Below are 14,468 nucleotides of genomic sequence, written 5' to 3'. Positions count from 1 at the left end.
CTGCAATAATGAGCAAGCAGAAAAAGGATCCCACCATTAAAAAAAAAAACTGTTATGGTGACAGGCACCCAGTAAACAAGCCCAAACAAAGAGAAACATCTCCATCTACAAGCAAAGCCTTAAAGGGAACCGCAGCTCAGACACAAGTTCAGCTAAAATTCTGGGAAAAGATGAAGAAAGCATTAAAAATGGTTTTGTAATTGAAATGAAAAACTAGAGGGAAAAATTGAAAAAGAAATGAGAACTGTAGAAGAAAAAATTGGAAAGGGATTGACAGGTAGATTAACCAGGAATTAACAAAAAATAGATAGCTAATCTTTCTCAAACATCAAACTCTCTAAAAATTAGAATAGACCAAATAGAAGTCAGTAGCTCCATGGGACAACTAGAAATATTGAAACAAAGTCAAAAAGCAGAAAAAATTTTTAAAAATGTAAAGTTTGTATCTCCTCTTAAAAACACCTGACTTCGAAAACTGATTGAGGAGAGAAAATTTAAGATTATCATTGGACCACTAGAAAGCCATGATCAACAAAGATCCTAGACATTCTATTTCAAGAAATCTTAAAACTGCCCAGATCTCTTAGAATGAGAGAGCAGAGCCTCAGGTGTGGGACTGTTATATCTTGATGATCATAAAAGATGAATGGAAAGATAGGGAAAGAGGAATACACTAGATGGAAAAGAAGAGAAGGGAAAGGAAAGTTATGGAAACTAGCTCACATACTGCACAAGTAGAAGGCTATACAAATGAGGAGGAAGAAGTGGGGGACTGGTTTACACTTGAACCTCATCTCATCTCTCCTGATCAAAGGAGAGAAGATTAGACAAATACAGAATTGGATACAAAAATATGCCTCATTCAACAGGGAAATAGTAGGGAAAGGGAAGAAGGGAAAATTAGAGAGGATAGAATAAGTGGGAATTAGTCCTAAGCACAACAAATTCTAAGGATGTATAAAAGTATTTAAAGTTCTTTTTGAAGTGGAAAAGAATATGAATTTAAAGAAGTTATGATATATGTTGGTGATAAAATACTATCATTCTGTATGAAATTGTGAGGAGAGTGGTTTCAGAGAATCCTAAGAAGTCTTGTATGAACTGATAGAGAGTAAATTGAACAGAAACTATTTATACACTGATAACAATGTTGTACAGATACATAATTTTGAAAGACTTTGAGTAGCATGATTACTTAATCACAATTCCAGAAAGCTAATAAAATATGCCATCTGTCTTCTCATAGAAATGTGAGAGACTCAGAGGCAGAATGAGACATATCCATATGTATTATGCATTGTCACAATAAAATTACACACAAAGGTAAAGCATCTTTGTGTTCAAGCAAAATGTATTTATTAACAAGGCTAACAATTACCAATAATAAAAGTCAATGGTCCCTGGGTTACCAAAGACACACCTTAAAATCAGAGCAGCTTTTTATACTGTTTGGTGGTTACATAAGGCCAAGTGATGCAAACTAAACTAAGATTGTGATTGGTCTATAAGAAAGGCAAAGGGTGGGCTGTACAACACACTGACTGGCAAGAGAGTCTACAGAATGCAGGGCAATGGAGAGAACACAGAGTTGAGTAACGCTCTGGAAGGTCCCCTGCCCCATAGCTAGCACTCAATATCAGAGAGACCCAGTGCCCAGCAAAACATCTCCTAACCAGCTTCACTTACCTACTCATTTTCCTTACTTCCCTCCTCCAGCTTGTAGCCCTTAAGATTTGGGTACCTAGGCTCTTACAAACTCTACTGCTAAGGCCTACACAGTTAAATTCAAATCTGATCCATAGATTAGTTTCAGTGATTAAAAAAAAAAATCTTCACAATTAATAATTAATTTCACAGCATATATATGTATATATGTGTATACATACATATGTGTGCATATATATGTATGTATGTAGCTATCTATAGTTATATATTTTCATTTTGGACATAGCTGATAATACATCTTCCTTGAGTACGTTTCTAACAGGAATTTTGTCTTTCCTTAATTCTCAATTGAAGGAGGGGTAATGGGGGGAGAGAAGGCAAATTTTTGCCAATTGAAAAAAATTTAATTTATAAAAAGAAACTGCTCAGAACTTCTGAACATTGAAAGCAAAATGTTCATCAAAAGAACCCACAGATTTCCTTTTAAAAAACAAAACAGCAACAAAACCCTAAGCAGGAAACTGTAAGATACATAGTGGTTAAATTTAACAGTTCCAATGACAGACAAAAGTTTTACAAGCAACCAGTAGAAAACACCCTCAAATGTAAAGGAAAGGAATTGGAAAAACATGAGATTATTCTGTAGCAGAAAATGCAGAGGGAATGGAAAAATGCTTTCTAAAGAGCAAAGGCGTTCACAATGCAATCCATGGTGACATACAGTACAAAATTGGGCCTAACCATTAATGAAAAAATAGATGTACATTCAATTAAAAAAAGTATGTGTATTTAGCAACCTAAATGAAATAGATGAATAATTACAACAAAATAAATTGCCCTGATTAACAGAACAGGAAATAGAATACTTAAATAATCCTCTCAGAAAAAAGAAATTGAATAGGGCATAAATGAGCTCCTTAAGAGAAAAAAAAAAACCAGGATAGATGCATTTACAAGCAAATTCTACCAAACATTTAAACCAAAACTACGTAAACTATTTGAAAAAATTTGTAAAGAAGGAGACCTGTCAAATATCACGTAAATATGAACTTGATCCCTAAACTAGGGAGAGCCAAAATGGAGAAAAGAAACAACAGGCGAATTTCCCTCATGAATATTGATGCAAAAATTTAAAATAAGATACTAGCAAGATTAGTTTAGCTAAAATTAGACAAACAGGAAATAATTTTTAAAAAATCTTTGCAAGTTTCTTCATTTAATATCTTATATCCAAAATGTATAAGGAACTGAGTCAAATTATTAAGAAGAAGGGCCATTCCTAAACTGATGCAGTGGTCAAAGGACCATATTCAGTCCAAGCTATCAATAACCAGATGGAAAAAAAATTACTCTAAATCACTAATTAGTAGAGACATGCAAATTAAAATGACTCTAAAATACCATCTCACAACTATTAGATTGGCTGAGATGATGGAAAAGAAAAATGACAAATGCTGAAGGGAATGTGGGAAAGTAGGTATGCTAATGCAGTATTGATGGAGCTTTGAACTAGTCCATTCTGAAAAGCAATTTGGAACTATGCCCAAAAAAACCTACAAAACCAGGCATACGCATTGACCCAGCAATATACTATTAGATACGTACTCCGAAGAAATCAAATAAAGAGGAAAAGGATGTATATGTACAAAAATATTTATTATTGTTTAGTCATCTTCAGTAATGTCTGACGTTTTCATGAACGCTTTTGGGGGTTTTCTTTACAAAGATATTTGGAATGATTTACCATTTCCTTCTCCAGCTCATTTTACAGATGAGGAAACTGAGATAAGCAACATTAAGTGATGTGCCTTGGGTGACATATTCAATAAGTATCTGAGGCTATATTTGAACTCAGGTCTTCCTGATCCGAGGCACTGAACTATCCACTGTGCCATCTAGCTGCCCATAAAAATATATATAGTGCTTCCTTCTTGTAGTTGTAAAGAACTGGAAACTGAGGGGATGCCCATCAGTTGGGGAATTGCTGAACAAGTTCTGGTATGTGAAGATGATGGAATACTATTATGGTAAGAGATGATGAAGGGGATGATTCCAGAAAAATCTATGAATACTTATATGAACTGAAACAAAGTGAAGTGAGCAGAACTGGAGAAAAATTTGCACATTAACAGTAATATTGTAATGACAAAGTAGAAGAATTGTCTGCTTCAGTGAAGATTAATTTGAAATTAGATGTGACATTCAGCTCTTTCTTCATTGCATTTCCAAGATCCTCAGAACCTTATGGAAAAACTGTTTACCTGAACTAGTGTTTGATAGGTCATGATTTAAATTGTTCTATGGTGTATAAAAAGTTCAAGAGACATAATTTCTGGGTAATTAACCATTTTATTGATAATACTAGCATTTTAATAAAAGAGGTCAGTGAAACTCCCTAATGCCAAAGACAGTTATGGTGTTGGGCTCACTACTCATATGTTCTTAGAAAAGCAGGTGTTCCAGAGGGTGGCAATCAGTTCTGACTGGTTAACAAGTAATGAGAGGGAATGAATATTACAGTGCAGGAGTGGGACCTATTCAAATGAACTTTGACTATGTCATTTACTTCTAAAGTACCCCCAGCCTTGGATAATCTAATCAAAGAATATGTATCCCCACCCAAACCTTAGTTGAGCACAGTGAGCCCCTCACCTTAGATTAAATTACTTGTAAAGCTGTGTGGAGTCTGACCAAGATTGAGGAGAGTTAATTCAGTCTCATCAGTAATGTCCTGCAAAAGACTTAACTTTGAAATGAGAACTATAGAAAAAGGGGGAACTCTGGATCTCCCCAAATCATTGGTTGTTTATAATCATTTCTCTCAGGTCTTTTGTGTGTTTGTGCCAATTAACCCTAGGTTAGTAGTGAATAGATTAAGAAACAATTGAATGTGAAACTTTTTTCCCCTTGTTGCAATATTGCTAAGTGTTGGGATTCATTTTTTTCTTTCCATAGACACGCCATTGCAGTCTTGCATTTTAACGATGACATCTCATAATTTTCAACACATTTTATCTTGGAAATTAAACAGCAGTGCCACTATGCCAGCTCATTATACTGTGTCTTACACAGCTATGAGGTCTGTTTTACAATTTGTACTTTGCCAAATGGTTTTCTTTTTCTATTTGGGGGAGAATATGTTGGGGGAAATCCAGTTGTAATGGACCTAAAAATTAAAGTAAATTTGTTGACTTTTTCCTCCCTTTTTAAGCCAAGATTCTTGAAATGTAGAAATAGGGTGAGCCAAAGGAAAAAACCATTTTTATAAAACAAGTCAAAACCCTTGATTGGATGAGTGCCTTTAAAGTAACCAAACCCACAGATTTGCCAAGTGCACGTAGATAACAAGGCAAACCCATGGATTAACCAAATATATTTTCATACCCAAAGGAGCTGGCCTAAATTCTTTAAGAAGTCAAAATAATAATTTTCAGTTTTAGTCCTTTTGCTCTGTTTCCTTAGTTTAGTATGTTAAACCAAGTCTACTGTTCCTGGGGGGAAAATTGTTTCTTGTATGTCACAAAATTGGAATTGAACTGATCATCCCAGAGTCTGTTATTACACAAAATTATAGATTCTCAGGATTGGAAAGAACTTTAAAGGATATCTAGTTCAACCCATACCAGAACAAAAATCTCCAGCATATCCATCCTTTCATTCAGAGGCTTCCAGACTTATTTGGTCTACCACTCCCTTTTTTAAAAAAACATTACTAATCCTGCCTACCCCCCAAATCTACCTTTTTTTAACCCTGTGGGTTTTTTAAAAAATATTTGTGTCATTTAAATTTTTTTTAAACAACGCATTTTAAATTTAATAATTCATTGTAAATTTGCAAGTGTTTTCCTGCATCAAAATTTTGATGACACAGTATAACCATATAGTATAAACAAGTCATTACATGCACATATTCCCTCTGATGCATACTGGACTTCCCAACAATGAGCAACATGCTGGTCTGCCAACACTTTCTTGTTAAGACCTGTCAGCAGACTTGATCACTGATCAGTTATAACTTGCATTTTGTGTGTTTATTTGGAGAATGATACAATCCTTATGACAGATGAAACATATGTGAATGGTTTTTCAAAATTTTCTTCTCTTCTTTCCTTTTGCTTCTACCACCCCTTTATTTTTATTCAACAACCCCAATTGCATCAAGGCTACTACCACTGGTCCCCATTGTTCCAGCACACACACCCCCAGGGGTGGTATCACTCATTTTGGGAATCTGTGCTTTCTTTGAAGACCCCTAGGGAGAGAGAACCTTCCCATTCCAGTTTTAAATAGCTCTAATTATTAGGAAATTTTATCTAAATTGGTATCCTACCCTTTCTACCTGTTATTCCTTGTATTGCTCTCTGGGACCAAGTAAGCTAAGTATCACTCTACATTATATAGTATTACAAATATTTGAAAATCATTATTATATCCCTCTTAATTTCCCTCTTTTCTGTTCTAACTAAATATTCCTAATTATTTCAATGAGTTCTTCTTGCATGAATTCAAAGCCCTTCCCTGTTCTGATTGTCCTCCTCTGACTAGTATCTAAGTTTTTTAGATATGGTACCCAGAAGTGAATACCGTACTCCAAGTGAGATCTGAGTACAATGCAACAGTCAATTCCCAAGTCTTGGAAGCTATGCTCGTCTTAGTTCAGTCTAAAATCATATTGACTCATACTAGGGAGCTTTCAACATACGTAATTAAGTTCTCTTAAATATCCTAATCTCTCAATTCCTCAGCACCATGAGTTACTTTTACTTATCTGAACACAAGTAGGGTCACACCTTACTCCTCCTAAACCTTTTGTTCATCCTCACCAGGACTTTCAATAGCTCCACCCCTCTGTACTTTCCTCAGCCATCACCCTTACTCTGGCTATAGTATTCTGTCTTCCCTATCCTAACTCTTTATTGAACCAGTTCAACTCTATTTTTCTTTAATCTTGAATCACTTATACCCTCTCCTATCGCTACTCATGACTTGCCAAACCTCAAACTTTTATTACTTCTATTATCTGTCTCCTCTGTTCCTACCCACATCTTTCTGAACAGAACAGGAGAAATCCCTGAAACTGTGCTGAATGGATCCATTAAAACTTATTGTGTAGAGTCTCAACTGGGTATTACTCAAGATGGCATCCTCAGTTCCTCACTATCTCTCACCTTCCAATATCTAATCTGTTGCTAAGCCCTGTTGATTTCACTTTAACGTGTCTCAAATATACCCCCTTCTGTCCTCTGACACTTGCATCACACTGGTGCAGGCCTACATCACCTCATACCTGGACTATTGAAGCAGCCGGCTGGTGAGTCTAGCTGCCTCAAATTTCTCCACACTCTACTCCATCTTCCATTCAACCACCAAAGTGAGTTTACTAAAGCTCAGGTCTGACCATGCCACTTCCCTACTTAATAAACTCTAGTAGCTCCCTCTTGCTTCCAAAATCAAGTAAAATCTTGTTTGGAATTCAAAACCCTTCATAACCTAGCTCCCTCCTACCTTTCCAGTCACCCCACAATGTACTCTGTAATCATTGATACTGGCCTCCTCCCTGCTCTACAAACAAGACACACTATCTCTCAGTTCTGGGTGTTTTCTCTGGCTATCCCCTATCCCTGGAATGCTCATCCTCCTGTTTCTACATACTGGCCTCCTTTAAGCCCCTACTAACATCCTACCTTCTACAGAAAGCCTTTCTCAACCCCTTGTAATTCTAACGTCTTCTGTCTTTTATTTATTTCCTATCTGTCCTTTATATAGCTAGTTTGTACGTATTGGTTTACTTCTTGTCTCTCCTACTGGACTCTGTGTTCCTTGAGGTCAGGGACCATCTTGCCTCTTTTTGTATTTCTAGTGCTTAGCACAGTACCTACCAAATAGTAGGTGCTTAATAAATGTTACTTGACTATTATCAACTTCTTCTCACCATCTAGGCCATTTCAAATCTTTTTTTCCTCTCATGCCTCCAACAGCCCATCCTCCCTCTAGCTACCCTTATTTAATAATTCCTTGATATCATCCTGCACTCTTTCCTCCTCTGCTCCATGTCTGATAAGGAGATAAACTTTCTCCTCGCCAAAATCAGCCCTCTACATGTAACCTTGACCGTAGTTGCCTTCAATCTCCTTTAGAAGTTCATTCTCTCCTTTAATTTTCCATATATATTGACTCTACCCCTGCTACAATCAGATACATTTATCTCCTCATCTTCCAAAACATTTACTAGTTCATATAACTCATTAGTTATCATCCTGATGAAATTACTATCCCCAAAGTTACTAGTGATCTCTCGATTGCAAATATAATGCTTTATTTCCCCTCTGTGCCTGGTGGAGAAGAGGAATCTCCTTCCTTTTATATTTAAAACTTAAGGTGTTGGCTTAGCTTGTGATTTCCTTTACAGATGCTTTAGATTGTTTCTTATCTTCTTCCTTGAACACAGTGATGATGAAGAATGGAAGGCTGTTGAAAGTTGCACAAATATCACAAAATCATCATGTAACATGACAGATATTTATGAAAACAGCGAAACCTACCTTTCCCAAGTAACAGGCTTCAATGGAAAGGAAAAATTAGTTGAATGTATGCACACTTTCTTTCCCATGACAGATAGTAAGTTGATTTTTGTTGATTTTATTTGCTTTTCTATAAGACTAGGGATGAAATAAAATAGAATTGACTTGAGCTATACTAAATGCAACCAAATCATATTAATTTCTACCAATGTTTTATATTCATTTCATCATTTTTTTGTTGCAATGAATCTCAAGGTCTTCCAAATTATTTGAAATTTAAATTGAGCGATAGCTAAACTGTTCATAGAGCTTTTATCTGGCACTTTCTCTTTTCAGCATTTCTAATTTCTTTCATTTCCCAATTCACAACTAAATAGCACTCTTACATACATATTCACACGTGATTGTGTGTAAGTATATTATTCAAGAATTTGAAGAAAAAAAGGGTTTATATCAGCATATGCATGATACTTCTTTCTTTCCCAAAGAGATAGGGAGCTTATAGAAGCTATCATTAAATGGTACCTGAAGCGGCTATACTATCTCTCTACCACTCCCCATCGTGTTCTTCCACTTACATGCCCCATATTTTCACAGCCTCTATTCCTTAGACACACTAGTAACACCAGATGTGTCTAGCTTAGTCCTGGAGGCAGAAAGGATTGTTGACCCACCGTACCCTGTCTACTATAGTACTTCTAGCTATTTTAGTAAGAGAAGTGGTTGTCAACTTTTCATCTGAAAATGTTAAATTTTTATGATAATAAAATTCCATATGAGTAAAATAATTTGGAAGACCTTGAGATTCATTGCAACAAAAAATGATGAAATGAATATAGAACATCGGTAGAAATTAATATGATTTGTTATATTTAGTCCAGTAGACTAGAAGTTAGGACGTTTAATTGGATTCTGTCCTTAGTGCTCTCGTTACTCACTTTATTATTTTGGGGAATTTACTGAGTCTGTGTATCCTTCACGTTTCTTACTAGTAAAATGAGAGTGATTCTTGTCTCAGTGGAAGTCTTAGGAAGATTCAAAAGAAAGTATCTGCAAAGCAGCTGAGATTCTTTGAGGAAAATTTCTTTGGGAAGCAAGTATTATTATAGCTTACCTTTAGAAGATTCTTCTGTTGCTAACTATTTCATGTGTGTTCTCTCTAAACAGCAGTTTTAGATCCACCAGAAGTTAGTCTTTATGGTTTTAAGGATGCAGTCAATATCACTGTGTATTATCCAGCATCCTTATCTCAGATAAAGAATAAGGAAAAAGAACTTTTTTCAGCAGTAGTCATTAAAGTGCTGTCAAGTAACAAATTTAACGAGGTGAGTGGATTCTAACATTACAATTACAACAGTGAGAATCTTATAATTTATTATGTTTAAATTGTATAAAGTCAAAGTGTACAGCTTAAACTAAAAATTATTGAAACAACCTACTGGTGGGTTTGCGTGCCTCAAGTATCTCCCCACTTAAAACCATCCTCCATTCAACCACCAAAGTGATTTTCCTAAATTGCAAGTTGATCATGTCATACAAAATGGTCTTAATTTGGAAGGGATAAGCCTCTTCTCAGTGTACTATTCAGCAGTATTTGACATTAGCATTTGACATCACTATTCCAAACTTTCCTCTTCCGGTCAAGGTATCTCCATCCTTCTAGCCACCCAGCTTTAAAAACTCTGTGTCATTTTCAACTCTACACTCTCACTTATCCTACATATAGTTGCCAGATCTTATATTTTCTCTCTTCTTAACTTCTCTTGAATATGTCAATTTCCTCCAAAATAATACTGCATAATATATTTGAAGAAATCAGAAATAAAAATGGCCCAGAGTTATTCAAACCATAGGGAAAAGTGAAAATAGAATCAACTGATAACTTCCTGAAAGAAATCTCCAAGTGAAAACTTTCAGGAATGTCATAAACAAAATCTAGAACTTCTAAGTCAAAGAAAAAAATGTTCAAGCAGTCATGAAGAAACAAAAATCCGAATACCAAGGAACCATAATGCAACTCGTATAAGAATTGGCAACGATTTCTTAAAGGAAAAGAGATCTTGGAATACAACATTCCAGAAAGCAAAAGAGAAAGACTTACACCAAAGAAAAATTTACCCTGGAAAATTGAATATAATCATAAAAGGGAGAAAGGATAGGGACCTTTATTGGAATACAGGATTTTCAAGGATTCCTGATGAAAAGACTCAGTCCTGAGTAGAAACTTTGAAATTCAGTCAAGATAAACCTAAAAGAGTGTATATATCTGAGAAATGAAAATGGGCTTTTCCAGAATAAAGTGCTTATCCCTCTATGTACAGTCAGAAAGGAATCTTTTAATAGTCTCTCCTTATGGTGTTATTGATGGTGATGATAATGACGATAGTTAACGCAGAAAGACCCCATAAGAGTCACTTTCTAGAATTTCTTCTCTTTTGGAGGGGTGGGAGGGAGGAGAGGGGTGATATCTTTCATTACCTTTCCCAGACTTAGTTGCCTCTGTGGACTCATCTGCTGATTTTTCTGATGTTTGGGTCACAAATTCTGCCTTCACAATTCTTATTTCTCTCTTAAACCATTCAGGAGCGTTCTGTTGTGATTCCCTGACTCAATATCAATAAAATTATTTTTTTCAAAAGAGCCATAGAGCTATATCAGTGACTGTAGAAACAGCATTTAATAAAATGCAACATGAATTCATGATTAAATTCTCTAAAAGAATATAAATAGAAAGATTCTTCCTCAGCACAATTAAAATTTCCTTAAGCAATGTATCAATTAAATGTAGAAAAATAATTTCACTGAATTAAAGAAGACTACTCCTTTTGACCAATTTGAATTGAAGTAATAATGGAAATTCTAGGAATTATAAGAGAATAGTAATATATAATACTTACATAAATATACATAAATATATAGAGAATATAAAATATAGTGCTTTAAGCATCCTTATGTGAGGTATGTACTGTTATTATCCCTAATTTACAGATGAGGAAACTTGCTGAGACATAAAGTCACTTGGTCAGTGTCACACAGCTAATACGTCAGAGTCAGTTTCAATTTCATGTCTTCCTGACTCTAGCATAGGCATTGTGCCACCTAGCTTACCTGTTAGGGAGATTAACAGTACATATGAAAGAGGTCACAATGTCATTTTTGCAGATAACATAACATGTCTAAAAACCACAGTTGTTTCAATAAAACATTAGTGAAGATGAATGATTTTACAAGTTCATCGTATGTAAAATTAACCCACAAAAATCATCCACATTTTAATTTACTAACAAGATTAGGAAAATGCAGCTACAAAGAAAATTCTGTTCCCAATAACAAAAGTCATCAAATATTTGGTAATCTACCTACATGATCTATATCAGAACAACTATAAAACTATAATGACTGACCTAAATAATTAAATATCTAAATAATTGGTGACATATTGTATGTTCTTGGATGAATGGGGTTATTTTTTTTTCTGAATATCAGATTTCATTGTTCACCACGAGGAAACTTTCTCCAACCAATGCAAATTGTCAACTATTTTGGAAGTCTAGAGGGTCAGGCTTTGAAAGGTTAATCCATGTCACACAGCCAGTATAAGACAGACAGCACTTGAATCTCTTGTCTTCCTGACTATAAAGCTCACTTTTCTGACCACTATGTTCAACTGACTCTTTTCTATAAAATTAATATTGTAAAATGACAACATTCCCCAAATTAATTTGCCTATTTGATGAAATATTGATTTTTTTTTTAAAAATTTCTTCATAGAACTAGATAAAATTGAAATTCTTATGACAAAAAAGTGGACAAAAGTCGTGGTAAAAAAGAAATGATGCTAGTTTTGCAATCCTAGACTTTAGAACATTGCGAAACTGCTGCCATCGTAACTGGGGGATGGGAGGGAGAGTCAGGGGAGAACCAGATAAATAAATCCGTGAAACAGAATAAAGATCACAAACATCTAATGACTTAAAAATATGGCATCTGATATGCATAAGGAACTCTTAAAATATATAAAGATCTTTCCTGCGTAGCAACAATAAAAAAATAATAATCATAATAAAAGCTAGTATTTATGCTGAGAGTTAAGATTTGCAAGATTTGATGTATTATCTCACTTGATCCTTGCAACAACCCTGGGAGGTCAGGGTTATTATCTCCATTTTACAGATGAGGAGCAGTTAGGTTGCAGAGGATGTGGAGTGCTAGACTCAAAACCAGGAAGCCTTTAGTTTCAATCTTGTCTTGTGACAATTACCATAGCTGTGTGACTTTGGGCAAAAAACTTTTAACTCTCTTCACCTCAGTTTCCTCATCTGTAAAATGGAAATAATAGCATCTATACTTTGCCATATGAACTCAAAGCTAGCCATGTGCCTGACACAGAATAGATACTTAATAAATATTTGTTGATTTGGCTTGAATAGATTTTTCAAAAGAGAAAAGTCATATATTTAAGTGTCTTCAAAAACATTCAACTTCACTAATAAGGTGATTTAAATTAAAATAACTTTAAGGTATCTCAGCCCTATCAAATTTTTAAAAAATAATTAAAAACAACTCAGAGATAGTGAAGTTATGGAGGGGGGGAATGGTATGATCACTCACTGCTGGTGGAATTGCAAACCTTGAATTACAGTCTCTTGGAAACCAATCTAGCAGTATTCGGTTAAAGTTACAAAAATGTTAATAATCTGTATCCCAACAATGAAATTGTTGGACATATATCTTGAAAGTTATTTTTTAAGATCTCCTTTTTCAAAGATTTTCAGGGCAGCATTATTTGTCATTAAAAAAAAAATAGAAGCAACCTAATTATCCAAAAAAATAAGGAAATACTTAAATAAATTGTGTGACGATGTAATGTAGTACTATAATGAATTAATATCAACCGGTATGAGAAATATAAAAAATAGTATTAAGTTTAACAAAAGCAGAGGCAGTATACATATAACATGACCATATAAAATGAAAAATGGGAATAAGGGGAATAAAAGTTCTGATGGAAACAGAGGGAGCTATAGAAAAATTGTTATGCCATTGTATGTATTGAAATTGTCATTTAACATAAACTAGTTGCAAAGCAAATTTAATGAACCATATTGATATTTCATATTATCTTCATCATAAACCTCTTTTAAAGTTAAATATTGATTTTCATTTCAGGGTCTAACAGTTGAAATGGATGACAAAGAAAATGTAACTACCACGATTGACTCTCTGATTCTAAATTCAAATTACTGTGTGTCTGCTCAGTGGGAATCGCAAATTTCTAAGCCTGAAACACAATCTCCCTTAAAATGTATTGTGCTTTCTTCCAGTCAAGAATCAGGTATGTTGTAATTTTACACTTCATTTCTGAACTTTCCTCGAGGTTGTACATAAAATAAGTGAGGTTGTAGGGTAGATTTCTGTTGTTCACAGAAATAGACATCTAATGTATGGCTTTTCAGTGGACATTCTTTCATCACCACAACATGTGAATCTCCCACTCACCTTCCTTGGCTTTAGGTTACTGGTACTTAGCTTTAAATCTCATAAAAAGTTTCATCAAGGATGACAATCAAAAACTCTCTAAATTGGAAGGCCCTTCATTCTCTTGCATTCCGATTTGCTGAGATAAAAATATGAAGTTATTGGAAACTTTGTATAGGACACAGCATATATCATATTAGGTCTGAACTTCTCGTTTCATCCAGTGTATTCTCAACATGGGACCTTCTCCTCCCAAAGCAAAGTTGTATGGGGGACCCTAGAGATAAATGAATAATTGCCAGTGGTCACACAGCTAGTATGTCAAATGCAGTGTGTCTAGTCTGTCAGATGCAAAAGCTGAACTCAGTTCTTTCTTCAAGCTTGACTTTCTATTAACTACAAGATACTGCCTTTCTACGATATTTTTCATATTAATTAACTATATTATGATTAGTTTCTGTATTGTCTTTACTTATTTTTCTATTCCTTAGAAAGCTTTATACTAGATAGGACATCATTTGTAGTTGGTGTTAGTGATAATTTCTGTAACATGTTAGGTATCAACCCTTTGTCAGAAATATAACCCATGGTTATACCATTGTTTCTGTGGGAATAAGGTTCAACTTACATCATTTCATCTGGCAATATCTTTTCCTGTATCTTCCATCTCCACTGTATTTATTTTTTGTGGTCCAATTTATGTTTATGCTATATCTCTCATTAGAATGTAAGATCTTTGAGGTCAGGGACTGTTTTTTCTTTTTCCTTTAGTTTCTAGAGCTTAACATAGCACCTGGCACAAAG

General features: G+C 34.7%; 1 protein-coding gene across 10 annotated transcripts in view; it reads left to right on the top strand.

The window, feature by feature from the left end:
• The window catches only part of IFNAR2 (interferon alpha and beta receptor subunit 2), a 66,643-nt gene that overhangs the window by 39,577 nt on the left and 12,598 nt on the right, over positions 1-14,468 (top strand). For 9 of the 10 annotated variants that reach the window (XM_072615060.1, XM_072615054.1, XM_072615053.1 and 6 more), the window contains 4 exons: positions 4,621-4,744; positions 8,114-8,283; positions 9,354-9,511; positions 13,356-13,521. In XM_072615060.1, coding sequence (XP_072471161.1) covers positions 4,621-4,744; positions 8,114-8,283; positions 9,354-9,511; positions 13,356-13,521 — 618 coding nt within the window. The remainder of the gene's footprint in view (positions 1-4,620; positions 4,745-8,113; positions 8,284-9,353; positions 9,512-13,355; positions 13,522-14,468) is intronic. The other variant, XM_072615061.1, reaches the window with a different exon arrangement.

This window comes from Notamacropus eugenii, chromosome 5, assembly GCF_028372415.1.
Source record: "Notamacropus eugenii isolate mMacEug1 chromosome 5, mMacEug1.pri_v2, whole genome shotgun sequence".
NCBI classification, from domain to species: domain Eukaryota; kingdom Metazoa; phylum Chordata; class Mammalia; order Diprotodontia; family Macropodidae; genus Notamacropus; species Notamacropus eugenii.
Note: the sequence above shows the minus strand (reverse complement) of the source record. Positions and strands in the feature narration are given on the sequence as shown.